This window comes from Python bivittatus, unplaced genomic scaffold, assembly GCF_059951505.1.
Source record: "Python bivittatus isolate LINGU-HERP-01145 unplaced genomic scaffold, Pbiv_v1 ctg000190_np1212, whole genome shotgun sequence".
Lineage (NCBI taxonomy): Eukaryota > Metazoa > Chordata > Lepidosauria > Squamata > Pythonidae > Python > Python bivittatus.
This window is the reverse complement of record NW_028277042.1, coordinates 4,928,431-4,956,072: the sequence shown is the minus strand read 5'-3', so window position 1 is coordinate 4,956,072 and position 27,642 is coordinate 4,928,431. Positions and strand designations below refer to the sequence as shown.

Here is a 27,642-nt window from a genome sequence, read left to right as displayed (position 1 = left end):
TTTTTTTAGTAGCATGTTGCTTCAGGGGTAGGGTGGGGAATCACAAAAGATAACGTATACAGAATGAGAAATTGAAAGCTCCAGGAAGAGGACACCGAACTTTGGCATGGGGAGGAAGAATAATGGATGGCTTTAGTGGAAGAGTCTGGAGGAAGGCAAGGGACTGATTCCCACCCATGGGCACCCAGACCATCCACACAGGGTGCAGAAATGTATCTGGAGCTTCCTCACAAAAGCGGAAAACTTCATAAATCAAAGGAAAAGTGTGTTCTGTGTTGGTTTTGTCAGAGTTTCCAATCAACTGGGAGAGAGTCAGAAACAAATCAACTCATGTCTCCCAAAGGGAATGACACTGAGAGAACAAGCAGGCCGAGAGTCTGTCTCAAGTAGTGTGCAAGATGGTGGTCTGGAAATGTGCAAGTTTTCACATAATCCCAGGGAGGTTTATTCCCTACAGCAATCCATGCCACCATTAGGGGAAACATTGGTCTCTTACAGTTTACATGACCCTTTGAGACACAAACCAGCAAACCACATTTGAACCAAGTTTATTGTATGAACATGGTCTGTGAGGTGAGCTTATGGTTCATTGTGTCGTACAAAGTTAGGAAATTGGATTGAGTTAAACCGCATGAGTATGCTGAACAAATATCAGCTTCCTTAATCTTCTGTTGCCAGCGTGAGCGAGTCAGATGGAATCAGTCGTACCTGTTCCATGATCCCAATGTTAGATGCCAGGAAATTGTCATTATCCTATCTCAAGGGCCTTATTCCACCCTGCATGTCACTCTAGCCCTTTTAATGTATCCTCCATTGCTGAGCATTGATTGCTCAGTCAGGCTGATGGCTGTAATCATCTACTTCACAGCTGCTTAAATCCAAAAATCTTCTGGCACTTAGCCAAGCCTGGGTGCAGCCTGTTCTAAAGAGATCCCAAAGTTCCCCACAAGATCCAGATGTCCAAATAACCCTCCATTGGAAGACGTAATTGCCAGGCATCAGGAGTTGGAAAGAACAGATGAAAACCACAATTCTTTCCTTGTCATTTATTACCACTTGGGTCTATCTCACTGTTCCCTGCAACCAGCATTTGTTCTGAGCCAAAAGGGTCTTTGCATTTCTGTTGTAGCTTGAGTTAATCCCTTTCACCTTTCCTTGCTGTAAAACCATAAACTTGTTTTGGATTCTGAGAAGTCAGAGGCATCTGCAGGATCCCAAGTTTTTGTCAAAACAACTGAAGCAGTATTGTGCCACACTGATGCAAGTTCGGCCCCTTGGTGCGCGTGTTGCTGCCCCATGCTTGTACAAGAGAGGTGAAGCTCCCATCATGAGTGTGCAATAAATTTTTCATCATTGCACATCTGCTACCCTGCTGATGTCACTGTGAAAAACCTTAGTATGGTAAAATTAAATGGCCTGTTAAATAGAAATCAAATTATAATTTCCAAGATGGCAGCTGATGTTGTAACAACAACTACCACCTTGCTGTGGTGAGGGGGCTTGTGTGCCTCAATGATACCTAGGACCTATGTTGGTGGCAGCTTCATTTCTGGTAATTTTAACCATACCAGACAGGTCTTGGTAGAGGGGCCAGATCCACAGAAAAGAAAAGTTCCAGACCAGATTAGTCATCACCGAGGTTAACAAAGACCACATCTGGTTCTATTGCTCCTGGCATCAGCTGATAAATAGGCTATAGGATTTGGCTTGTCCTGCTTGGCCGCCAGGGTGGTCAGCTGAAAATCAGCTGGAAGATCCAGCAAAGCTAAAGGCTTCTTTTGAAAAACCAAGCAATCATGAAAGATTTCAAAACAGAACGTCTGAAATTTAGAAACATAGATACTTAGACTCAAAAACCTATGAGGAGCAATTCATGGGCCAACAAGGGTTTACTCTTAGAAAAAAGCTTTTATAAATAACGAATTGCAAGAATTGGAAAAACTAGCTGAAAAAGCTGGTAGTATGGATCACAACAACACAAGGTCATCAAATGAATGAATTTTTGAAGAGCAACATCAAATTCTATTAACTTCTGAGATGGATATCAGTGATGGGGAAAGATATGAAAACACTGAGCAAAGGAATGAGAAATACTTGTTCTCTGGGTGGTCAATGGAACTGAAAGGAAAATTATTGAACATATGAAAAATTAAAAATCATAGCCTGTGCTGATTAATGACCCCAATAAAATTATTTCATTTCAAATCATAGGGAAAGGTCTCCACTATTGAAAAAGATGACTAAACAGAACTATCAAAATTTTTGAAGAAATATTGGGCAGTAGAAAATATTGAAACATACACCTTGGCTGAAGTGAACCAGCAAATTCATAGCACAGCAGCTGTGATAACATCAGAGTTGGAATACAATGTTATGAAATATAAGCAACAAAATCAATCACAAAATGAAATATTTGATTGGAAAGAAAATTCAATACATTGCAAGCTGATTATCAGCAATTTGAAGAATTTGAAGAGTAAAACAAAAGAGATTAAAGAAAATTTACAGATATAATCTTGACACTAAGAAGATTACAGAAATCTAAGAAGAATTAAATAGCAAGTCATGCCTATTTCAAACAAAAACTGAATTATATAATTTAGAATGAATCAATTTTGACAACATTAGCCATTTTGAACAAGCCAGCATTTGTTTTATACAGCATTACTGAGGAATACTACAGACATAGATACTTGTCATGATAAAGGTGAACAGAGATTAATGGATCAACAAAATTTTGAACAAACATCTGGGATAATCAGAAAGAACACAATAAAGATGCAAAATAAAAAGAACATTTGCTCCATCATAATGGATGTTAAAGTTGTAACATGATAAATTATTAAAAAACAAGCAAAGAGGTTGAGGAACTGGAGTGCACCAAGATGAAATACATGGATTTTGACTTAAACATCTGATGACTCTCCATGAAAGATTGGCTATGCAATTAAATGTTCAATTTAATACAACATTTTTAATAATAAAAGACAAGGGTGTAAGTGGAAGCAATTACAGACCAATTGCTTCCTTGCCAGCATGCAAACTGCTAATTGGTATGTTAATAAATGTGACTGAGTTACATATTCAAAATTTCATTGTATCCACCTGAACAAAAAGGTAACTGCCAATATTTATGCAGAGCAAAAGCTCATTTGCTAAATGTTAAAATGGTAATAAACAACTCCAAGTGAAGAGATACCAATGGATTGATTAAAAAAGGTATCTGATTCCCTCTCAGAGAGATTTCTGTTGGATACAGAAATGTTTGGAAATAGTTGGCACTAGTGCAAATATCCAGAATTCTGGAAAAGCAGCAATGAAAAAAATGGAAAGCAATGTTGATGGTAAAATGATAAAGAAATTGGAAATGTAAGCATCAGGAGAGATTTTTTCAAGGGGATTCATTGACTCCATTGCTTTTTACCATCTCAGTGATACCCTTTACTCATATCCTGAATAAAACTAAACTTGGATATCAACTTTCAAAGCAAACAGAAGAAATCCCATCTGTTATGCTTATGTGATTCGAAGCTCTAGGGGGAAAAAAAAAATAAAATTCTTACTTAAAATGTAAGGCTATCTATTGAGGAAATCAAAATGGAAGTTGTATTTGACAAATGTGCAACGCTCAGCATAAAGAAAGGAAAATTGAACACAATGAAAGGGTAAAATTCAAAAATGGGGATCTCGTTAAACCTTTGCCACAGAAGAAAGCTAGCAATATCTAGGAACACTCGGATCAAACAACATATTGCATGGGGAAGTTCAAAAGAAAACCAGTTTAGAACATTTAAAATGAATGCTAAACTTTTTAAATTCAAAGTTAAATAGTGGAAATACAATCAAATCCTTAAATACATGGGTGATACCAGTAAGCAGATATACTGATGATGTAGTAGACTGGACAAATTGGAGGCTGTGGTTTACTGCAGGTAAAGCAGGCAGTTGAAGAAGAAAAATGTGGATTAAATGATTACATCAAGCAAACAAAGAGAAGATGCTCACTGAAGAAAACATCCTCAAATGGCATATGCAAAACAGGACCATCAAAATGAACAGTTGAAAAACTGTTTAGAAAATTGGAGAAGAAAACTGTAACATGGCCAATGCATAAAAAAAATTGAAAACAAAGTGGGCGAGACCAGGAATTGTCAATAGCTGTCGGGAAGGAAATGGATGGCTTAATTTCTGCAAACAAGAACAAGCATTGCAAACAAACTTGATGAAATCAAGGATTCATCAGCACCAAAGGCAGACTTTTTTTGTAAAAAAAAAATAAAACCGTGGATTACATCATTAATGGATGCAACATTAATTCAGGCTGTCTATAAACAATGTCATAGCAAAGTAGCCATTATGAGCCACTGGTATTTGTGGTAAAACTATCATTTCCCAAATGTGGTATGATCCCAAAATAAACTTGTTGAAAATGTTAACATTTTGTGAGGTTTTCATATACAAACAGTTATCTGGAAAAGAACACAGCAGATATAACGGAAAATAGTAATTTTTTATAGTTGTATCTGGGAACAACAGAAATAAAAGAAAAGCAGTGGGAAAAGTTATAAAATATAGATATTTAACTATTAAAATAGATTGAAAACAGAAAAGATCTTGCAAAATCATCCTTACAGTTATCAGTACATTTGGCAGAATAACAGGCTGAACACATTTACAAAAACAAAATACTTGGTTATTGCCAAAACAACCCCAAAACTCATTTTGCTGGCAATCTTACAATATCGCTTGGATATTTCCTAGGTTCCTGGCTGGAACTCACATTTCCGACTCGCATTTCCAGTCAAAGATGTGATTTTTTGTTTGTTGTATTATGTAATACCTTGATGAATAACAAGTAATAATACCAACTTTATTCCAAAGGAAGTCAGAGCAATACTTAAAATAAATATTTTACTGAAAGATCCCAGGCATTTTCCACTCACTGTATTCACACAGTCTGCTAAAGCATGGTTTAAGCAAGGCTTGTTGAAAAAACCCACAATGGATGGGTTCAAGCATCACATTAACCCATAAAGTATGGTGTACAAATCATAATCGCTGTTTTCACACAACATACTAAACTAAACCAAAAGAGACCATGTTATAATTTAGAGAGATGTGTGAATACAGCCTCTGGACTGGGGTGGGGGGAAGTCTTTAGGGAGTGTTCAATCCAAGCTACCCAAACTATATAAGGTTAGCAGGAAGCAAAGGTTGTATACAAACAATCTAGTAGGGTTAAAATTGTCCTAGTTAAGTAGGTTGAATGAGCTCTAGAAAATGTTACTTTACCCAAGATTTAGAACAGCACTGCTGCTGGATTAGGACACCTGAATTGTTCCTAATTTGCTAAGATTATGCTGGATCTGGTTGCCAGAGTAGCATCACAAATAGGTACAATCACATGTTGATTAGGGCTCCTCATTTTCAGAATTCTCTCCAGTATAAAGGAAACAAAGATTTATGTATGTATGTATGTATGTATCATATTTATACAGCCACCCATCTCACAGAATGCGACTCTGGGTGGCCTCCATAAAAACTATTTTAAAAAACATTCAACAAATACAAAAATTAGAACTATTATTAAAAGGCTAGGAGTGTGTGTCAGATATCACAAACAATGGAATCACAAAATGCTCAGGCAAATACTTTCATTTTCCCATCCTGCATCCACACTTTACCTGTTCCTGCATTCCTTCCCTTAAATGCTCTTAAATTTTGCTTCTTAATCCAGTTCTCAACTGACATTTATTGCACACGTGCTTCATTTTACCTTTCTGCTAAAATTGCCCAAAGCAGCTGGCAGCAAACTATTAAAACACTGTTTTTTAAAAACTAACAGAACACCTCTGTAAATAGAGATAAGATGGACTATAAAGAATTTATCCCAGCTTCTCCATCCCAGCGATCTCCAGATGTTGGCCTATTGATTATCTGATTCACAAAAACAGGTGTAATTGCAGTATCATTTTAAGTCAAGACTACTTAAAAGAAATCTCTGAGAGTTTCTTGAGGTCTTCAGACAATGCTCTAACCTCAGTGTTAAACCTGATCTGGGGGGCACCTAGTTTGGGAACTGTGAACAGGGGGGGACTTCTCATCACTGTAGTTGTCCCTCTCCATTTTCAGGGTTCCATCATCAATTCATTTCAAATATCTGCAATAAACTTTTTTTTTCCACAGCACCTTCTGTCATGGGGATCTCCTTAGGCCATCATATGGAATAATCAAGGGATAAGAAATTCACAGTGCAATCCCATTCGTATTTACTCAAAGAAAAATCTTGGAGGAAGTCCCACTGAACTTAACAGGAATTAAATATGCACCAGATTATGCTGTTAGTGATTGGATGTGTGTGTGAATAAATTTCATTCTGGGCTGAGCATGTACGTATGCATGCGGTCATGTGGTGTTTATGGAAATTAAGGCTCTGTTTGGGCAGTGTTTCCTTTGGTACCCCGAAATCATCTTATTCTTTTAGCCTTCTGTGAAAATGAAACAGGAAGCATTGATGGTTCCAGACTTAGTGGCACACTGAGTTGCATTGTTCTTCAATATCTATCCTAATTTTGGAAGAAGCAGTCCTCGGCGCTGTTGTCAGAATCAAATTCAGCGTAGCATCATGCACATTCCAATAGTGAATACGAGGCTCTCAAGTACCCCCCCAAATAGCACTCTGTAGGTGCCGCTCCTTGCTGAGGCTGGGGGGCTTAGCTGTAAGTGACAGGTTTGATCAAGCTGCTCAAATGGGATTTCCACTTCACTTGCCTTCTCCTGCAAGTTCTTCTTCACCTAGGAAAGTTCAGAGTTAGGGCAAAACCCACAAATCCCTTTGTATGAAATACAAATATCTGAAATGTCTAGATCTACTACTGTACCTGATAATGCCCTACTGCTCATTAAGATCTCTACCTAAACTCTAGGTCATCTTTCTCCTGCTTGACACCTTCCAGATGTGCTGGACTAGAACCCCCAAGGTACCAAGCCAGGGAAGGGGAATATAGCTGAGCTGGTTAGGGTGATGTCTTTGGTCTCCAAAATCTTGCAGGATGTCAAGTATGCGAAATGATCAAAGAAAAGATCCTGTTCAGAGAGCCAGCACATTTTCTGTGTATCACTTCTTATGCAGCCAAGGTGGCCCTTTTCACACGAGAGAGAGGGATCAGTTCACTCTGGAGCAACAAGTCTTACAACAAGCTTTCTCCAAAAATCTTTAGGGAGAAAAATGTAATGGAATAAAAATGGCCAGAGCAGCTTAATAAAAACAGGTCATGCTAGTTGATTGTTTGAGGCAGAAACCAAGAAAATCTGTGTGTGTGTGTGCGCGCGCGTGCACGTATACTTGTGCATGTATATAGGTGGGTAGGTGGAATGCGGTGAATGGGATGGAATAGCTTGGCCAGGGGCATAACAACCTGACTAGAATTATAATGAAGAGGACGTCATGCTGCAGAATTTCATTGCAGAATCTTTTTGTGCAACATAATGTATATTTGTATTGTGGTTATATCTGCTGTTAGCCAAGATTGTCACAGATGTGCAGTCCTTGGTGCTGTCTGAACTTGACTGCTTGCAGACATTTCATTACCCAACTGGGTAACATCAGCAGTGCGAGTAAGAGTGGGGTTCTGCTCCTGTTTATATACAGTAGCTCCATAGTTGGGTAATGAAATGGCTACAAACAAACAACTGAGCTCAGAGAGCGCCAAGGACTCCACAGTTCAATCCTGAACTACATATAATCTCTTCTATTGGATTGTCACAGATGGAACCTCTCTAGTCAAAGGCAGTATATCACTGATTAACCACTGTCAGGGACAAACAGCAAAGGATGGTGATCTTAACAGCCATACCTCTCTCTGAATCCTGTGATCTTTGAGCACTGAGGGCAATTTTTTTCCCCCTCTTATTTCCTCAAAATACTCTGCATATACTTTGAGCAATCTACACAATTGTTCATACATTTCCATTCATTATTTACACCTAAACCTTGCTAGCTTAATATCCTTTTGGCAGAAAGGTAGGTAACAATAATAATTACCCTCCAAATGTGCTGGAATATGAGTCCCCAAATCCCTAACAGATGGAGGTCATCAAGTTAAAGACAGATGATATCAATTAAGAGATGCAAAGACTCCATGTAGACCACCAGCATCATTTTCTGGCCCTCAGACATAATTAATAATGTCTGTTAATAATTAGGTCTAAAAATTGGAGATCGCTTTTGCATTTGGGGAGAAAAAATGGGTGCAGATGCTTAAAGGTCTAAATTCATCCATTAGAACTGCTAAGCTCCCATCTCAAATATGTCCCGGTTCAGTCAATTTTTGAAGTAGGGCTTTCATGTGACACCAAGCTCACTGCCATTCTTGAATTAATAGAAGTTGCATTTCATGATGTTGATGGACAATTTAAGATTGTTACCACAGACTCAAAGATCTTTGGGGATGTCCAATATCCTAGATCGTCAATAATTAACACTACTAAAGAGCAAAACTAAAACTCAATATCTCTCGCAATGGAAAAACTCTTACATCTTCTACTTCCTTGAAAACTCGAAGTAAGTTCTCTCTTAAAACCCCACGAAGTTCTGTCTTGGTCCAACCTCTCCTCAGCAGTTCTTCAATTAAAGCTGGATATTTTGAAACATCTTCCAGCCCCGCAGGAAATCTGTGGGTGAAAACGTGATTGACACGAACTAAATATATCTTTCTTAGTAAAAACACAGGCAGAATAGGAACTCTATTTAACTCTCTTTACTTAAATTCATTGTCATCTTTTGCTACTAGTAAAATGGCTGTTCATAAGAGATTCACAAGCTTTTTACAAATAACTCCAATAATTTCATCCAGTTATACTATTTGACATTTTTTTAATAGAATGGTTCATAGGATCTAAATGATTTTTAGAAATGATATGCCAAACGCGGGGGGGGGGTCCCTTCTGAGTAGAACAAGGCCAGTGATTTAAAGATCTGCATGACATTCTCACACCATGAAACTATCATTCAGTCAATGAAGGATTCTCCTGAAAAATGTTATAGCAATGCTATAACTAGCCTTGTTCCCCATATCTACTCTGTGGGGGAAGGACTAAAGATGCCTTTGCAGATACAAAAAGCTATCAGAGTAGTAGGTGAATCTTAATTCAAGACTGCTGATAGGACATAGAATATCATAGTCAACAGCTGATTGTCATATATGTGCAATTCTGCTTAGCCATTACTCATTGTTTACTCAAAGGTGATGCCAGCATGCACCACAAAGCTTGCTATCTAATTTAGGAAAGAATACTTCCCTCCCTCCCTAATAGGACAGCTAGGTCTGGGCCACAAAAACCTGATAGCCAGGTTTAACCCCAATAGAGTTAAAGCTTTCTGCCATCAAATGATAATCTGGCATTTTGTAGCTTAGATCTGCTGGTCCAACTCTTTGCCTGCTTGGTCAAAGCTCTTTCTCAGCTTCAGAGCTTCTAAGAAATTGGGACAGATCACTAGGCAAAACAGCCAATCCAAGGTAACCTACGGGCTCAGAAGAATGGGAGAGGTCAGGGAGCTTTGTACCTGCTTCCTAAAATGATGAGCTCACCCCTCATAATGGCCAGGCTAAACCAGGTAGGCTGATCTACCTTGAAGTCTGACATTACTATATAATTAACTGCTACTGGTGGTGGTGGAGAAATGCATTAGGAAATGGTCAAAATGAGTCATTTGACCTTCTGTGAAGGAAGCTAGAGGCTTTTTAGCTCATTCCTTTTTGACATAACTTTTCTTAGAGCAGGGTTTCTCAACCTTGGCAGCTTTAAGCTGTGTGGACTTCAACTCCCAGAATTCCCCAGCCAGCAAGCTGGCTGGGGAATTCTGGGAGTTGAAGTCCACACAGCTTAAAGCTGCCAAGGTTGAGAAACACTGGCCTAGAGAGTCAAAGAGACCCTGGGGATCTGCATTCTTTTGGGGACTGAAGATTTCATTTGGCCTTGGAGTTTCAGGCTATGGGGCAAAACCTCCAAACGTGGGTGGCACCAGGAGAAAGCAGTGGGCTTTTCAAATGTAATTTCACTTAAATTTTAATCAAAAGGGTATCAGTTAAATGCAGTTCACATAATTATCAAATTAAAAATATTAAATCTCTTTGGGCATGCTAAAAGTGGCAGTTTGAGACACCTCCTCAAGGCTTTCAGGAGCCACAGACCTGGAACCCAAGACCATGCACTTGTGAAAAACATACTAAGGTGCAAAAAAGTTCAAATGTAAGTCATTTTGAATTTGAAATGCTCCATTTCCCCTTTCAAAAGAATGGTTTTGTTTTTGAACTGGGCTGTTTCAATTGTTGCTTGAAGTATTTCAGGCCCAAAACACAATTATTTTGAGTTCAAAACACTTCTCAAATGATTGAAATGGCCTGTTTTGAATAGGAATTACATTTCAAGCCCAAAATGGTTTGAAATGGAAATGTTTTGCACACCACCAAATAATACCGTGCCAACATACTAACCTGTTTTCTCCATCAAAGTCACTGCCAAATCCTATTGAAAATGAACCTGCAATTTTCTTTATGTGATCAAAGTGATCTGGAATATTTTTTTTTTCAAGAAAAAAAGAAGATGAAATAACATAAGTATACAGCAGGAAGAAAGGGGAAATGCTATGTAGGCAGTTTGATATTTATATATGTAACATCCTCTTCAATGGACAAATTAAGTGGTGAGTGGACATTGTATTGCTGGAATCCATATTTATTTGGAATAATGGTATCATGTTTTAACACATACATATTTCCTTCTCCTAAAAATTCAGCTAAAGGCTCAGACTGCACATTACATGGAAGATATTTTTCACACTGCAGCTAGTTTCCAGTCTAACTGGACCAATCCTATTGACTTTCACATTTCAAGTACATTTATGGGTAGTTCTTGTTTAGTGACTGCCTCATACAGTGACTGTTCACAGTTACAACAATGATGAAAAAGTAACTTTGCAACCAATCCTCACATTTACAACCTTTGCACATCTGTAAAGCAAAGGAAAGCTGAAGGAATATAGTAACCACAGTCATGGTTTCACTTAACAACTGCTTCACTTAACAACCAAGTAGCCAGTCCCAATTGTAATTGCTAAACAAGGATGACCTGTATATTGCTAGGCCAATATTCTTGTCTGTCTGCTTCCTGAACTGACCTGCTTTCTGAAAAAGTACCAATCTCTAAAATGCTTGTACATAGGGAGAAAGATTGGACAACTAGCAACAATGAAAAGCAGGGATAGTGATCCTAGGAAGAGTGGAAGCCAATGCTACTCATATGATTCACATAACTGAAAGACATAAACTTTACTCACTGTAGGTTTCCCCTGCCAAGTGCTGTCTAGTTCAGTGTTTTGCAACCTCGGGAACTTTAAGATGTGTGGACTTCAGCTCCCAGAATTCTGGGAATTGGTCCACACATCTTAAAGTTCCCAAGGATGAGAAACACTGGTCTAGATATTTTGGAGTGGACCATTAGGTTTACCATGAAGATCCCTTTTCTATAGTAAAAGAGGATCTCTTTTTGTGGGTTTAGTCCTCCCACTTTCTTTGATAGGCAGGATTAGAATGACCAGTCCTCATCAAAGTGGGAAAAAGAACTCACTCTTAGTTGCAAATGACAAACCAAACTAAAAAGACCTCAAAGAAGATCCTAAGAAGATACCAAGACAATGTTAAAGAGAGAAAAACACCACTAAACCACTAACAACCCCCCCTGAAAAGTCAAGGGTCCATTCTCCACTGTACAAAAAGGATCTTCATGGTAAATCTAGTATTTATTTTTTCTACTGTGAAGAAAAGGTTATCCTGATGTAAAACAGACCACAATAGTTTTCCTGGGATAGGAAGATCTTGGTATAAACTAATTAATTAGGAACTACCAAAACTGCCTCCTGCCAAAGGAGGCTTCAGCAGTTGTATGGACCATTAACTTTGTCCAATAAATGATTCAGAGGACCATGGAACCACCTCTGTTGAATCCAGTTGGGATTTTATGCATGCATTACATGGTGAAGGAGATTTTACACATGCAGAGAAGCATGAACTGTAGAAACAGGTTTTGTCCATTGGATTCAACAGAGAATTTATTGGGCTGGTACTAAGAGTTCAAAGCCTGTGGGAAAAAAAGTGATCCTGTTAGTACTCCTAGAGTGAAATATATACAGGAACAGCATAATATCCGCAAACCTGCAACAGTTGAAATGTTAATGGCCTCATTCCCACAAGCCAGAAACTTCACAGGGAGTGTCACCATTATAATTCCACGATTCTCTTTCTAAAACAGAAGAAAAATTAAGTAAGTCAGATCACCAGTTCCGGGGGCTGTGCAGTGCTTCAGATTTTATTCCAAAAAGTTGCTTTGAAGCACGTGGGGGTGCAAATATAGCAACTGTCTGGAACTCTTTCAAATAGCTGTGCCATTTCTCAGGAAAATTGGGTAGGGGAAAATAAAAGGATCAAGATAAAGGAAGATACCTGGAACAGGATCCACAGCAAAACATTAAACCAGAGTTAGGCAACATGTGCTACGGAAGCCTCTCTTGGTGCCTATCAAGTTCCCTGTCCCACCTGATTAGAGAAGCAAGCATGCTGCAAAGCAAACCACTTCTCTCTACCATCACCTTTCTTTCCAAGAATGACTTTGGTCTTATGTCAATCTTAGGCATTATCTGAAAATAAGACGACCAGGTGGTTGCAAGTGTTTTGTTTGGGAATATGCAAATTAAGTCCATGCTGACTGGCAATAATGGAAGTCCAGTACATTGAATGGATCTCAGGTTGAAGAAGACCTTCCTTTAGTGCATGATGATCTGAAAAACAAGACTCACTAGCTGTAGGAGAATATCATCTGGAACGTTCCTGGAATGGTTACAGACGGAGAAGGCAGAAGAATGGCTGAAAATGACGGGTGCTTTGGAGACCCCAAGAGCTGCTTTTGCTGTCTCATCAGAAGTGTGAGATAAGTCTACCATCATACCGAGGCGATTCATCTCCTTCACCACTTCCTAAGAAAAATATGGTAGATATTGTGGCTTGTGCTACACTGACATCACAATAAGATACAGTAAAATGAGGTAAGGTGAGATACAATGAGATAAAATAGGCTATGGTGAGATAAAATAGAATAAAATATAGTAAGGTAAGATAAACTAAAGATAAAAGAGTATAAGATAAAATAGAATTCAGAGATATATAATAAGGTAAATATTAAAATTCAAAAACAGTATATGTTTAGCTGAATTCATCACCTTTGCATGCAACCCCCATGTGTTCTATAAAACATGTTCTCTGTTGGACAGCCCTGACTATAAACTTAGCAGTTCTAGTGACTACATATATGTTTGTGCCCTGAAAGAAATAAGACAACCTTTTGTTAGAGTCCCAATATATGGTTCTATTAAGTAGTGTCTGTAAGTACTGAGCCCTTGCTGAAGCATATAATTGATAGTTGAGTAGGACATGTGCAATGTCTTCTGTTTCTGATGCTCCACAAGCACATGTTCTCTCAAAATATGGCACTTGATGGAATCATCTGTATTTGACCATAGAATCTAGCTGCTTGAATCTTGCTCTCTGTTGGAAAGAAATTCTAAGACTATTTAGTGTGTCCAATCTTCATTTAACTTTGGGGGACAAGATGGTCAAGGTATATCTGCAAATGTGCAGATCTTCTTCTGCAGGAATAGCTGAAAGAATCAAATACATCTAAAGGGTAGAAGGTTGGGGAAAACTGACTTAGGGTAAAGATTGCTAAGGGATGTGGGAGAAATTGGAGGAAGAATTGTTGACAACCAGGAGTGGGAGAAGAAAGATGGCAGAGGGAAGGAAGGCAAGGTTCCCTGATGGGGAATGGATTTAGCTTTAACTCAAGCTTATGGAAGATTGGGCTTAATTCTTCCTTAAACAACAATGAAATAGATTGTAAGCCTGATGACAGGAACGGTCTCATATTTATGAGGTGTTTTTGATCTTGTTTGGCTAAAGAGAAGAGTAAAAAATGTTTCCTAGGTATAAATGGAATAAGTACTTTGCTATTAATTCTAGGTAACTATGAAACCCATACTGCAAGAGTTTGTTTATTTCTCAATTAAAATTATTTTTATCCTGCCTTTCAAGCTCACAATCCCTCCAAAGAGACTTTCAATCAATAGGACCAATTCTTAAAAAGTGTAACATACATTCTTAAACACAAACCAAGAAAAAATATCTAGGGTGTTTCCTACTGGGCAGATGGTGGTAAGGACTCTGCATGGATAGAAAGATCTGTCTGAATAGATTTCTGGATAATTGTCACCTGCCTTCCTATCATCCCCGCCAGGGATCTGTTCTTTGATCACTTATCCCAGTCTTCCTTAATAGGATATCTTCCAGATGTCTTGAAGCTATAGTCTCTGAAATTCCCAGACAAATGCTGTGAATTCTGGGAGTTGTAGTTCTGTTTGGAGAACAGCCAATCAAAGAAGGCTGGCCTCCACCCCTAACTCTTTGAAGCACCAAAAGATAGAGGCAGGCTTAAAGCATCATGCTAAGGGACAACATGATGGATATGTGAATCCAGCCATTGTGGTTGATAAGCTACAGCTTATGGTTTAGCATTTTATATGTACTCAACCACTCTTGCTTATTCAGTAAGCCAGCATTTAGATAGTTGCTTATGGCAGCCAGAATAATGCACAACTTTTTTTTGTCTGCTTACAGCAATGTTTCCCAACCTTCAGTTCTCCAGACATTTCAGACTAAAATTCCCACCACAAAAGATTGTGCTGGATGGAGCTAATAGAAGTCCCAATCCTAGATCTCTGGAAGCCAGCAGATTGAGAAACATTGGTTTAAAATGAGTTTTGCTCAATGTATCTGCATGTGTATATGACTTTTTAAGCTCTTTGTTGGAGAAGACTCCCAAGAATACCATGGACAGCCAAGAAAACAAACCACTGGATCAGCAAACAAATCACCCCAAAGTTCTCACTAGAGGCACAAATGACCAGGCTCAAATTATCCTACTTTGGATGCATTATGCAAAAACCTAGCTCTCTAGAGAAGGCTCTGATGCTGAGAAAGGTGGAAGGAAAGAGAAGAAGAGGACGACCAGCAGCAAGGTGGATGGGCTCAATTACAAGGGCAATAGATGCATTGTTGGAAGAGCTGAATGACCAGGTTAGGGACAGATCATCAAGAAAATCTATGTAGTCTCTAAGAGTCAACAACTTGATGGCACGTAACCATCATCATAATTAAACACTGATTATGGTGGATTCTCATCAAGACAGAAGAACAGACCCTTGTAGTTTAATTCCCAGATCTCCCTTATTTAAGAGAATCTCAGAGGATAATATCAACTCAAGTCACTTGCCAAGTTTTACTTAGAACTTTCTCTTACTTTGCCAAAAGGACTCAAGCCTTTAACATCAGGATAGAAACTATGTATGTGTTTTGTCGAAGTTTCTGCCCTGAAAACAAACCAAAGATGCAGAATATATGAGATTGTCATATTTGCAGAATATTATTCAAATGAAGGATGTTGTAAAACTCTCATGGAAACACTGCAAAATTTAAACAGGAAGAGTATTCTTAAAATATACATGTATAACAGTCACAATATATTAATCATATTTTTATTTATGTCATCTTTCCTCCAAAGAACTCCAGACAGCTTCCATTTAACTTATCTAAAATGTTATACCCTGTTCTTCAGCCAAAGAGGATCCCAGAAAGGTTTAAAGAGTTACGGAATAAGAAAGTAAATTTTTTTTAAAAAAATGAGAAAAAGAGCAAGTTCAAGTCATGGTTGGTTTAAGCACAATGAAAGAATGTCGGTCTCTTGTCTTTTAGACTATTTGCTCTTGAGACCACTGTTTAAATTGGATCCACCACATCACGGAAAGCCAGAAATCCAAAATCTTTGGATCTGGTTTATGTTATCTGATGAAGAAATAGGATTGGATTAAATTACTAGTTGTGTTACATGGTTTACACAGTCACCCATTATCCCTGAGGAAACAGGGCCATAACTGATAGCATACAACATGAAATACCATGGTCAAAAAGTGTTTCTGACCCCTTTCACCCTCATTCTCCCCCATCCCTGGTAGGTCAAGGGGGGAAGAAAAGTAAAATGGAGACATTCTGATAGGACATCGTGCCAACAGCGGGAAGAACTGTGGCCCTTTCTGTGGTCATCTGTGAATTCAGCTCATATAGATACTACGTGTCCTGAAGGCTCATTGAAAACCTTGTAGAGCTGGAGCGGGGTGGGGGTAGGGAGACAGCAAGTATGCTACTAGCTGATTCAGACTAACACCCACACCTCTGCCCCAGTGATAATCAGGTTATAATAGTGACATGACTTGCTAACCTTAATGCTTTTCGAACCATTAAGCACATGATACAAAGAGGAACTGTGAATTTCTTGACTAAGCAGGAAACTGGACCTCGTTTTCTCTAATAGATCTCCTAAAGCTGCCAAAGTCTTAAAAATTACAAATGCTAAGAAACAACACAGGAAGTTTCCAGAAGACTTGAGATCTACTAAAGACTGAATTTTATGCGGCCACTGCAGTTGGCATGCCGTATTCACCATTTCTACTTTTCATCTTGCATAGTGGAAAGGGAAGAAGACAAAACTCTTCCAATGCTCAGCCAGATCAATCAAAGACCTAGGCCTACGCTGGCATTACAAGCTTGGTTGGCCAGCTGGCTGCCCGCCTGTGTGCTTTGTTGTACTGTGAACCTATTGGGTTACTTTATGGTTCAGTGTATCTTGCAAGTCCAGAAAAGGGGTTTAAATCAAGAACCAGGTCAAGCATGTTGTATGAACAACACCACTAAGAAGCTGAATTCTTCACCTGTTCAATAGCTACATTCCCTAATCTTCCCTGGTACAGTTATCCCTAACTGCACTATCACATTCATTTTCTTGAAATACGTAAACACCGTATTATTTAAAGCAACAGTGGCTACTATCAAAACAATCCATCTCAGAAAGAACGTTTGTTGATTACCAGGGAGTGTTGCAAGTATGCGTCAAAGTCATGTACCGAACACCCAGATCATAGAACATCCTCAGGGTTGCCAGACTGCTGTCAATGGAATGCCCACCTTCAATGCCAATCAAGCATGCTATCTTACCATTGCCAAGATTCTCAATGCCTGAATTTTAAACAGAAAGATAGCACTCTGGTTAAAAAGGCAGATCATCAGAGTAAACCTATAGTTTAGGGACTGTTCTATAAAAACTAGCACAACAATTTCAGTATGGGTATTGCCAGATGTGTTGATTTGAACATAAGGCTGCATAAGAAGATATTTATCACCATCACCCCTAGAATTCCAACACATCACATGGATAAGGAGCATGAATAGATTTGCTCTCCCTACCCACTCAGCACTCCTGTCCTCCATCTAGTATCCCCAGCCCAGCTACAAATATCCTGTATGATCGCTATTCCATGCTATTGGTGAAGACCACATAGTTGTATCATGGACAAACAGGAGGTAGAATCTGATCACAAATCCCAATAGGGTGAGATTTCAGAAATAGATCTCAACCTTTATCTATACAAGCGGGACCTTGATCAAAACGTTGCCGTCTTGAGTGTTTTTGCTGAGAACTGCAGCTAGCTGTGCCCTTTCCCAGGATACAGATAGTCTTTGACTTATGACCATTTGTTCAACAACTGTTCAAAGTTATGACGGTACTGAACGAATGATGGTTACAACTGGTCCTCTGAGTTCTGGCTGTATCAAAACCCCCGCAATCACATGATCATAATCTGGGTGCTTGCACTTACAACTAGTTGCAGCACCCCGCAATCATGTGACCACCATTTGTGACCTTCCCTGCCAACTTCCCCAGAAAGTAAATGGGGAAGCCAACAGGGAAGGTCACAAGTCACTGGGGTAAGTCTTCCCCACCTGCTCCTCTGTGCTTGTGCCATGCCACCCATTTGCACAGCCCTGCACACTCTCCCCAAGCCTCGCTGTGCCTCCCTTGCACCTTCGCACACCCTCCCTGAGCCTTCCTCACACCCTTGCACACCCTCTCCAACCCTATGTCTCTGGCGCACCCTCGTGCACCCCCTCATGCCCTCCCCCACCCAACAGCAGCCACTTACCTGCCAGCCAGCCTGCTTGCAAGCCGTCTGAGACTTATAACTTCCTGCTGACTTCCCCACTGACTTGGTTGTGGGAAGCTGGCAGGAAGCTGCCTTGCCTAATAACCATGGGATTCAGTTAATGACAGCAACTGGGACTGCAGGGATTGCTGTTGCTAAGCGATGTGGTTGTGCTTTACAACCCATCACCCAGCGACAGAAATTCCAGTCCCAATTGCTGTCGTAAGTCGAGGACTGCCTGTACGTTGCTTCATCTCTCCTTCTGTTTACCCTTCTCAAAAGTCTGCATTCCACACTAAATGAATAAATCCATCCAGTATTCTCCATGGTCACAATAACCAAGGGATATTATGATTTCCATCCCCACAGTTTTTCTCCTAAAGCAGGGGCAAGCAACTCATGGTGCAAGACCCTTATGTGTATCCCCAGCCTTGTTCTGCAGCCCTTTGCAAGGCTTAATGCCCTTCAATTTGATCTTCCCCCTAAATGAAAATTGTGGGCTATAATTTCTGGCTGCACCTGTTTCACCTGTGAACGCACTGGGAGGTTTTTGGAAAAATATTCCCTGTCCTTGTTCTAAAGTTGTCTTTTGATATTCCTCTGAGCCTGCAGATACTTTTCTTTTTACTGTAAATAAACCCATTTTAATGATTAACCCAAGGAATTGTAGAAGAATGAGTTTGCTAAGTATTCCTAAGCTTACAGATAAATGCATCCCCTTGCTGTTATGTCAAATATGTTGTTTTTCATGCACAGGAAAAGAATGCATGCTCCTTACCTCTTATACTTTTGTCTAATATTTCTTTTATTGAGGAAATGAAACAAAATTTACCTGCAGATGATGTCACCAGTTCCAATTCTTCATAGTCTCCACACATCCGTTTGACAACATCAATTTGTTCTAGTGTCAAACGGACAGCATCTTTGTCCTGTGCACCGCAGAGAACGTACACTGACCAAAACTGGAAAAATTTAGAAAATATGCTTAAAAATTGAATTTCAAATATATGTCTCTCCTGAGCATAGATTTAGATACTTAAAATTCTGCTTGATTTATACGTCACTGAATACCTGGATGTCCACTTTGCCTGCCCAGTTCTTTGACCCCTAGGAAAACCTTCTTCAGCTTGATGGCCTCCTTCTGACTCAGTATGGTTTCAGAAAGTTAGTTTGGAAAGATGAAGATGGCAACTGCTACATCAGTTTAATCAAGCACTTCACTTCTTTGTGACATGTGAAGCACCAAGGTTTTTCACCACTGCTATCACCACTGCTGACCAAACTCCATTCTGGCATGTACCTACCTCTTGGCCCCTTGGTAAGCTTGGAACTCAGATGGTACTTACCTGCACCCCAACATGGCCAGCCTGGAGCTTCTCAATGTTTGTGTTTGTAGCGCTGAGTGTCTTCAAATCGATTGTGCTTAGCTTGTTCTGGTATAACCATCTTAGTTTCAGGGGCAGATCATTGTGTCTGAAAGGCAAGACAGGGTAATGTCATCTTTTGGAAAGGAATTCAGGGCTGACCTTGGGTTGATGAGCTATTTTTACAGCACATGAATGTTTAATATAGTACAAGAAATGGTTACGTGAAAGAGCTGCAAGCTGGACATTTTCATTCATCTCCCTAAAAATTAAGGAGATACTTTCTGATTCTTACCAGCACTAACACTGTAGCCCACACCAGCCTCCAATATCCAAGACAAAAAATGGGGAAAGGCATGTCACAAATTGTTTCAGATTTGGGAAGTAGGGTGTGTTATGATGGTTGAGGCTTGATTTCAGGGAAGCCAAGAATACCATTCTGAAAAAGGTGATTATCTGAGATGTTCCTTTATATAGACTGAGAAATTTTTTAGTAGTAGAGAGGGAAAGCTCCAGAGACAGATCTTAAAGCTGTATTACTTAGCAGAATACAATTTTTTTTGGGGGGGGGGGGGCCTTCCAGTCAGACTTGACTCCTGGTGTCTGCCTGGACAAGTTGTATTCTGATTCTTCCTTTCCTTCTTTCCTTCTTTCCTTCCTTCCTATTCCATTCCATTCCATTCCATTCCATTCCATATGTCTCTTTGCATCAGTGTTGAGTAAATAGTAACTAAGTGTTGACTCCTGGTGACTGCCTGGACTAGTCCCTGCAGTTTTCTTGACAGCGTTTTCAGAAGTGGTTTGCCATTGCCTCCTTCCTAGGGCTGAGAGAGGGGGACTGGCCCAAGGTCACCCAGCTGGCTTCGTGCCTAAGGTAAGACTAAAATTCAGTCTCCCAGTTTCTAGCCTGGTACCTTAACCACTACACCAAACTGACTCTCAATACAATTACTGCTATTATATCACCCTATTGAAACTGACATGTGTAGCCTTCAGTAAAAGCTGAGTATTAAAGACAGCCAGTTTAGTGTAGCCAGCTGAGTGACCTTGGGCCAGTCACTCTCTTTCAGCCCTAGGAAGGAGGCAATGGCAGACCACTTCTGAAAAAGCTTCAGGGACTCATCCAGGTAGTCACCAGGAGTCAACACTGACTTACTCAACACTGATACAAAGACACACAAAAAAGAAAAAGATAAAGAGAGGAGAGGAGAGAGGAGAGAAGAGAGAAGAGGAAAAGTTATTAGAATATAACCCTGCTCAGTTCACAGCTTTGCTGTTATATGCCTAGGAGCAAGGAATTCCACATACCCATCGATTAACGGGGATGCCTTCATGAGGTCAAGAACTTCGGCTGTCAAGGATTCAGCAGCAGCTCTGGAACCCAAAATGTCAGCCAGCAGGATCAGTAGCCCCAGAATCATCACCATCATTGGATCCCAAGGTGGTCTACCAGCTGGTCAGCTGAATGAGATGACTCCAATGTTTTTTCTTGGATAAAAAGGAGCTCTGGTTTCTCCCAAGCTCAGGGAGACTCTGCAGCAAAGGGTTTCAAACACAGTGAAAAGAGGTAATCTATCAGTCTTTACACAATCTGCCTACTGCTGAAAAAGGAAGAAAAAGAGAAATAAACAAGGATACAGTCATGCTGTGGCTCTATGAAATCAATATATGCTGCTCTCAAGCTTTTTAACACAGACAGGTCATATCCAAAATTACATTTCATGGAAATTACTGGGAATCTGTCCCACACAGAAAATACGCACTCACATCTCTTTGAAACTTTGCCAGAATCTTACTGAAGGATTTTTCTCTAGGCAGGACTAATACTTACGACATACAAAACCTATAGGCAGTCGATTCATCACATTGTAATTTTCATACATTTGAAGCCAAAATTGGTCACGTTCAGGAAGGGAGAACTGAGGTCCAACTTCTTTGAATGCCTTTTCCAATCCTGCCCACAGATACGTGTATGAAGATCAGGGCTAAAAAAAGCATTTGCTGAGAAAAAGAGATGCCAACAAATGTTCTTTCTTCTAAAAAAAAATTGCAACACTTTCCTCTGTTTGCAGTACAAAGACAATGAAAGAAGTTTTCTTGGGTTTTTCTTTTTGTCATGAAAACTACTGCCTGAGTCCCATTTCATTGCTATTATTTATAAAGTTCATTTGAAACTTTAATTGAAAGGGGGAACCCTTGGCTCTCTAACTGTTATGAAGGCACAATATTCCATCAGCGTGGTGAAGGATTTGGAGAGTTGCTGTTAATATGAAATATATAGTGGCAACATGATACCTTCATTCTTTATTCTGTTCTCAGAATGGATCTTTCTATTACCAGCTGACAAGAAAGGAGGGCAAAGGAAGGAGAATAATACAGACTAAACTATCAACTGGCACTACTTAGAGGTGATCGACTGAAACAAGTTATAGAAAAGTCTATCTGTCATGATTGCATGGCCTGAACTAATAAACATGTGTTGGTTTATTTGAGAAAGGAACTGAGACAATCAAAACAAGGAGGAAAAGTACAAGGAAGGAAGGGAGGAAATAAAATATCATCATCATCATCCTGCAACAATACTTTTAACACCATCAAACAACATCTGCCTATCCCAGGTCCTTGGGAAGGACTTGGTAGATGGATAAAAATGCCAGATCCAGTCTAAACATCTGGCTGACTGTCCAACCAACAACAATAAAATGTGAACGTTGGGAAAAGACTGAGCAATTTCCTGTTTAGGTTGTACCCAGCACATTCACAGTGAACCCCTATATCCAGATCAGAGCAAATATCCACATGCCACTCAGTTCAGCTAGCAAAAATCATAGCTTGATGTTTATTAAACATCACCAAACATCCAAATCCAGTTAACTGGTAAAATGGGTTGAAAGTCTAGCAAAAGCAGGGAGAAGACAACATGATCTGTATGTCTCCGTATCTGCATCAAAAGGCACAGAAATTTTCCAAGCCACCAGAAACCAGACCATGGGTCATTAGCACAGATAGTCCCAAAGGGTATGGGCTTTGGAGTCCTTGGGGTTCTCTGAGCTTGGTTGCTAGCACTGAAGATGTTCCCTAGCCAGGTAATGGAACGTTTGCAAGAAAACAACCAAGCTCAGCGAACCCCAAGGACTCCACAGTTCAACCCTGAGCTACACATATTCACTTCCATTGGTATAGGCTTTGATTATTCCAGACTACAGTAATCCCTTTATGTGCAAAATAGCAGTAAACTAGAGATGGAAAGTTGAACACTGGATGATCCCACCTTTATTCTGTACCATGAAGGAAATAATTTACTAAATGGGGATGATGTATCCAACTGTGAAAACCTATAAGAACCAGCCCAGATACCCTGACCTGCTCATAGTATAAAAGATGGAAGCATGGAGTGGGAAAATCTGAGATTCCCCCAAAAGAGCTTTTTGGAATCTCCCAGTGCCCTCCTATCCACCTGCCTGCTTCTTTTTCTTTCTCTCATCTACTTTTCTTCCTTTCTTGAGTGCCTGCAAATAGAAGTGTGGGTGACCTTGAAGAAGATGTTCTGATAAAGTAGCTAGCAAACAACTGATTGTGCTCCCGTGTTGTTTGGTAAGACTTTGACTGTCTCTGCTCTGCCTATAAGATCCTATATATTTTGTTACATCATTTATTAGCATCCCCATTTCTGAATTTCCCAACCATGCTATTGCTGAGAATTGTAGGAATTGAAATCCACATATCTGGAAACTCATAAGACTGGGAAACCTTGTAATAATCTACTTTTTTGAGGCAAACCATAACAGGATCAAAACAACTTTCCTAAGATGGGGTGAAGCCAGGGTGGGAGGGAATGGGAGGATTCCTTCAATGGTTTCAGAGGATATATGTTTGTAGAAAGCTTGATTTAAAAAACTGCAAAGAAAGGATCTGAAACAACCTTAGAACAATTAAGTGCTAACGTCCTAACATGCTAACAAAATGTAATGGAAGAAAAGAAGCAATACAAATACACGAGAAACAGAAACAGTTAAGAAAAACAGATTACACAAGCATGTCTAAAATCTAAAAAGGAATAGGGTGGTTGCATGCATCTAAATCATTTTGCTATGTCATCAAAGATGGCTTTCCACAGAAGGTCATTTCAGAGTTTATGCAGTTATTGGGCAGACAAGCATATGTTAAATAATTGTTTCTTCCAGAGGATTTTCCCCACCTTACATCTTCTGTAGGAATTGAACTCACACCAAATTCTCCCGCATTCACTCAGACTGTCATCCTACATCTCAGCCGTCCTCAATCTGTTGTGCTCCAAATGTGTTTCGGATTACAGTTCCCAGAATTGTTAACAAACATCTGAAGGGCATTAGATTGGAGAAAACTCTACAATTCCTTGAAAGCAAACCACACAACATTCATCTAAAACTTATTTCTGAACAGAGGACTGTACCAGAAACAGGAGGGTTTGGGTAGAAGCAGGGACTGGAATCTGAGAAATGCATAAAGATAATTGTGTGAATGAAATCCATAGGCATCTTTAAAGAGATGCTATGGGGAAACCTGAACAAACTGAAGATCACCGGGGGGGGGGGGGGGACAAAACCCCTCTCAAACATTATTTGTAATTCCTTGGAGTTCCCATTGCATTAATTGGGGGAAGGGGCACAATCTTTCAACCACACTTTCAAAGAGGTGATTTGGTAGCTTGTAGCTAGAAAGAGCAGCTCTTCCATTTCTCCAGATTTAGCTTGGTTAAAACCTGCACAGTAATTATATTAATCATGCAACTAATGTAATGTCTACCCCTCAACTATGCCCAGGATGGATGTATTGGCCTGTGTTCAACCACTATCAGCTTGATGGATTCTGATAAGTATCAGTATATAATGGGGCACATGATATTTATATAAAAACAACAAAGCCTCATGGTATCTTAAATCCAAGAGGTTTATTATGGCATAAATGTCAGTCAAAATACTTAGATACTTTACAAAATACTTAGATACTTTACAAAAACCTACGCTGTAATAAACGTGTTAGTCTTTTAAGTTTCACAAAAACCTTTGCGCAACTTTTTGTTGAAGATTTGTACAAAGGCTGCAAATGGTGTTTGCATGTTTATGTAGACATCTATTTGGGATGTGTGAATTGTTTATAAAAGGCACTATGTCCTTCTCATCAAAGGATGCAGCAATATGTTTTATCAAAGCAGACACTGTGATATTTTACAATAATATTTTGTACTGATATTAATGTGTTTGTTAGCAAAGCAGTAACTATTCATAAATATAAAACATAGCTTTTTTTTCCTTTTCTTGTTTGCATTTCTAGTACAAGGTGGTCTGTTTTATCATTCTGGTGAATTTTTTTTTCAGTTTAAAGATTGTTTTGTTAACTGTACGTATACAATTTTTAGGAAAAGAAAAAATAAAATAAATGTCCATAAAACTGGGGGAAAGGGCATATACTGGAGATATTTTTCCATCTCTGTTCAGCTTTTAACTTCTCTGTTGGTGGAAAACCTGGAACCTGACAAGAAACTCCTGTAGCTGTGTTAATCTGATGCATCAAAAACACAAAGGATTCTTGATATACTTTTAACAAACACATTATAGCATAAATGTTTGTGGAAGTTAAAGGAATTTATTTAACAGGGAAAACACCAGGGTTGTAGGTCACCCCCCCCCCAAAAAAAAACAACTATCCTTAATATGAATTGTTGGAGGTGCCTATGACAAAAGCTTCCATCTGTTTCTCTTCTAAGTCATACATTGTGCTAAAAGCTGGGAACATTCAGCCACATGTTCTCAACCTTGAATGAAATTCTTCCATGCTTTCTCTTCAGGGATCTCCCCTTTCAAACCTTCCATCCATTTCCCATCTCAGAATGTGAAATCAGAATTATCTATTGCTTTGCCTAAGGAATAAGGAATTGATCTGGGGCTTGGGGACTTGGATAAGCCAATCTCTCTTCCAAAATCCCACCTCTAAGGAGGGTCGCACATATTCAGCCTGTGTTTTTAGCCATGCATAATAAATTGAGGAACCAACATGCCCTGGATGAAGTCATTCTATGCTCGTGGCTCTGATTCATACTCCCCAGAATATTTTGTTTCACACTGAAAAATGGACATCAAGGACTGGGGAGTTTTCTAAAGTGCAAGGCCTTCTCCTCAATTCTGACCCCTGAAACCATCTGGCTTATTTGGGTCAGGGTCCTAGATCTGGATCAGCTACCAGTCCTAAGCTGATATTCTAAAACTATGATCTGTAGGCTATTCAGCAAGTTCTCCAAAACAAATACATGACTGGAGCATAGGCTGTGCCTTCAGAAGATCCCATGTACTACTCTCAGCATCTCTAACAAGGGCCAGCTAACAGAAAATAGTGTTCTTTTGGAAATCCTACCAAATAATTTAACCCTGTCTATATGATCAAAATGTAGATCTCTAATGCTTCCTGAAAGTTACCCGGAATTCTACTGGCAGATCTGATCTACTCTGTGACCACTCCTGTTTTCCAAGACACAAAACAGAGGACTTCTTGGGAATCTAATTATTGTTTTGTCTCTATGTTTAATTTATTTGAATCTTTAGAGCAGCTATGTTCTGGTTCATATATCCTTCTCTTTCTCTCTGGTATTTCTCAGCAGTGGCCTTCATCCAGGTCCTCCCAGGTAGTAATGCATTGGTACTACCACCCACAAAACCCATAGTTTCCTTTCCCACACTGTAGAAGGGAAAAAGTTCAAGCTTTGTATCTTACCAAACTGCAACAATCATTGTCAGCATCATCGCACTGCATAATGAAAGTTAAATGCACAGCCCTTCTGAAGGAGCAGCATGTGACTTCACGAGGACAGATGATCAGACACTGATTACAAGGGAGTTCCCCAACTTCTCTAATATCTGCTTCCTCACATTTCAGCTCACCCAGAAAGGGAAAAGTAATAAGATAGCATTCAACACTGGGGTGGTTACTTAACTCTTTTAATAAAAGCAGAGAAATAGTATTGAAAGGTTATGCTAGGATACAGGGAGGAACCTGCAACTGAATTTCAATTTTTTATTTTTTTTTTGAAAAAGCAGCTTGTTCCTTCTTTCTAGTCCATTTGAGTATTGGCAGGGAGGGGAGACAGAGTCCCAGAGGCTGCACCCTCCCATTCCCTCTCTTAAAACCCTGGGGGAAAAAATTAACAAAGCTCCCAAAGAGCCAACATAGTTTTTCTTCCTTCTGTCCAGCCTCATGGAGGAAGAGGTTGAAATCCAGAAAGGGGTTTCTCAAGCCAGCTTCATCTCCAGATGTTTGGGAGTCAAGCAACTTAACATGGCAGTGTGAAAAAATCATATTGATCAGTCTTTCTGTTACATCTACAAAAGGCCAGTTCAAAGATTAAAAGTGAACACATTTCTTCAGTCTAGATTTCGCATACAGCTGAAAAATAGTAACGTATCTTGGATCCTGCAAATACAGTGCTGGGTGCAAAGATGGAAAAGCTCTGAAATACCCACAATGGAGGAGTGGTTGACGAAGATGACAGCATTTGCAGAGATGGCAAAATTGACTTGTCTGATTAGGGAAAAGACAATAACTACATTTGTTAGTAAGTAGAAACCCTTTATGGTGAGAATGGGAAAAAACAAACTCGTGATTTATGGGTTTGATATTAGAAAGGGGAGAATATGGAAAGAAGGGAGCCATGATGTAACCTGAGAAAGGATAAAATATAAATGCATTTATAACTGCTGTAAAGAAGATCAGAAGCCACTCTTTTTTTCTTTTCTCTTTCATCTTTCTTATTTGCTTATCATTTTCTTTTAGTTTACTTTCCTTTTTCTTTAAAATTATATTGTTATTCTGTAAAAAACATCTCTAATAAAAATTCATTAAAAAAACCAAATACAGCATTGGGTACTACAAAGGGCCCACAGGCTGTTTTCCACTCCTGCATGAAGCCATGGTTTGTCCAATCCTGCATGAAGCCATGGTTTGTCCAATCATAGAAAACTAAGTTCACAAAACAGATAAATGATTGTTCGCAAACTGCAGTGGCTAAGCCAAAATCAAATGATTTACAAGATCGTTGTAAAAAGCCAGGTATTGATACAGAGAAAGCAGGGAGGGACAGAAACTAGATTTTAATCTATACAACTAACA

The 27,642-nt window shown here is 39.4% G+C and overlaps 1 protein-coding gene across 4 annotated transcripts; it reads right to left on the bottom strand.

The window, feature by feature from the left end:
* Window positions 1-1,080: 1,080 nt before the first annotated feature.
* On the bottom strand, window positions 1,081-26,345 carry LOC103050374 (dipeptidase 2). 4 transcript variants are annotated; one of them, XM_007426071.3, is made up of 11 exons: window positions 26,251-26,345; window positions 20,812-21,036; window positions 19,486-19,612; window positions 18,972-19,101; window positions 17,027-17,174; window positions 15,406-15,475; window positions 12,854-13,030; window positions 12,213-12,300; window positions 10,497-10,572; window positions 8,538-8,673; window positions 1,081-6,795 (listed from the first exon to the last, which is right to left on the bottom strand). In XM_007426071.3, exons 2-11 carry the CDS (start codon window positions 20,931-20,933, stop codon window positions 6,613-6,615), a joined length of 1,257 nt encoding a protein of 418 aa, XP_007426133.2. In that variant the 5' UTR covers window positions 20,934-21,036; window positions 26,251-26,345; the 3' UTR covers window positions 1,081-6,612. The 4 variants fall into 4 exon arrangements, with proteins under 4 accessions (XP_007426133.2, XP_087992104.1, XP_025021093.1 ...); XM_088135978.1 differs by having other exon boundaries at window positions 20,812-21,104; window positions 26,251-26,338; XM_025165325.2 differs by having other exon boundaries at window positions 20,812-21,101; window positions 26,251-26,281.
* Window positions 26,346-27,642: the final 1,297 nt, after the last annotated feature.

Coding starts and splice junctions, on each gene's coding strand:
- LOC103050374 (XM_007426071.3), bottom strand. CDS start 20,933: ATGATGGTGATGATTCTGGGGCTACTGATCCTGCTGGCTGACATTTTG. Junction 15,476..17,026: donor CATACTTGCAACACTCCCTG/GTAATCAACAAA, acceptor GTTTGTTTTCAG/GGCAGAAACTTCGACAAAAC. Junction 13,031..15,405: donor GCTTGAGTCCTTTTGGCAAA/GTAAGAGAAAGT, acceptor TATTTTTCTTAG/GAAGTGGTGAAGGAGATGAA.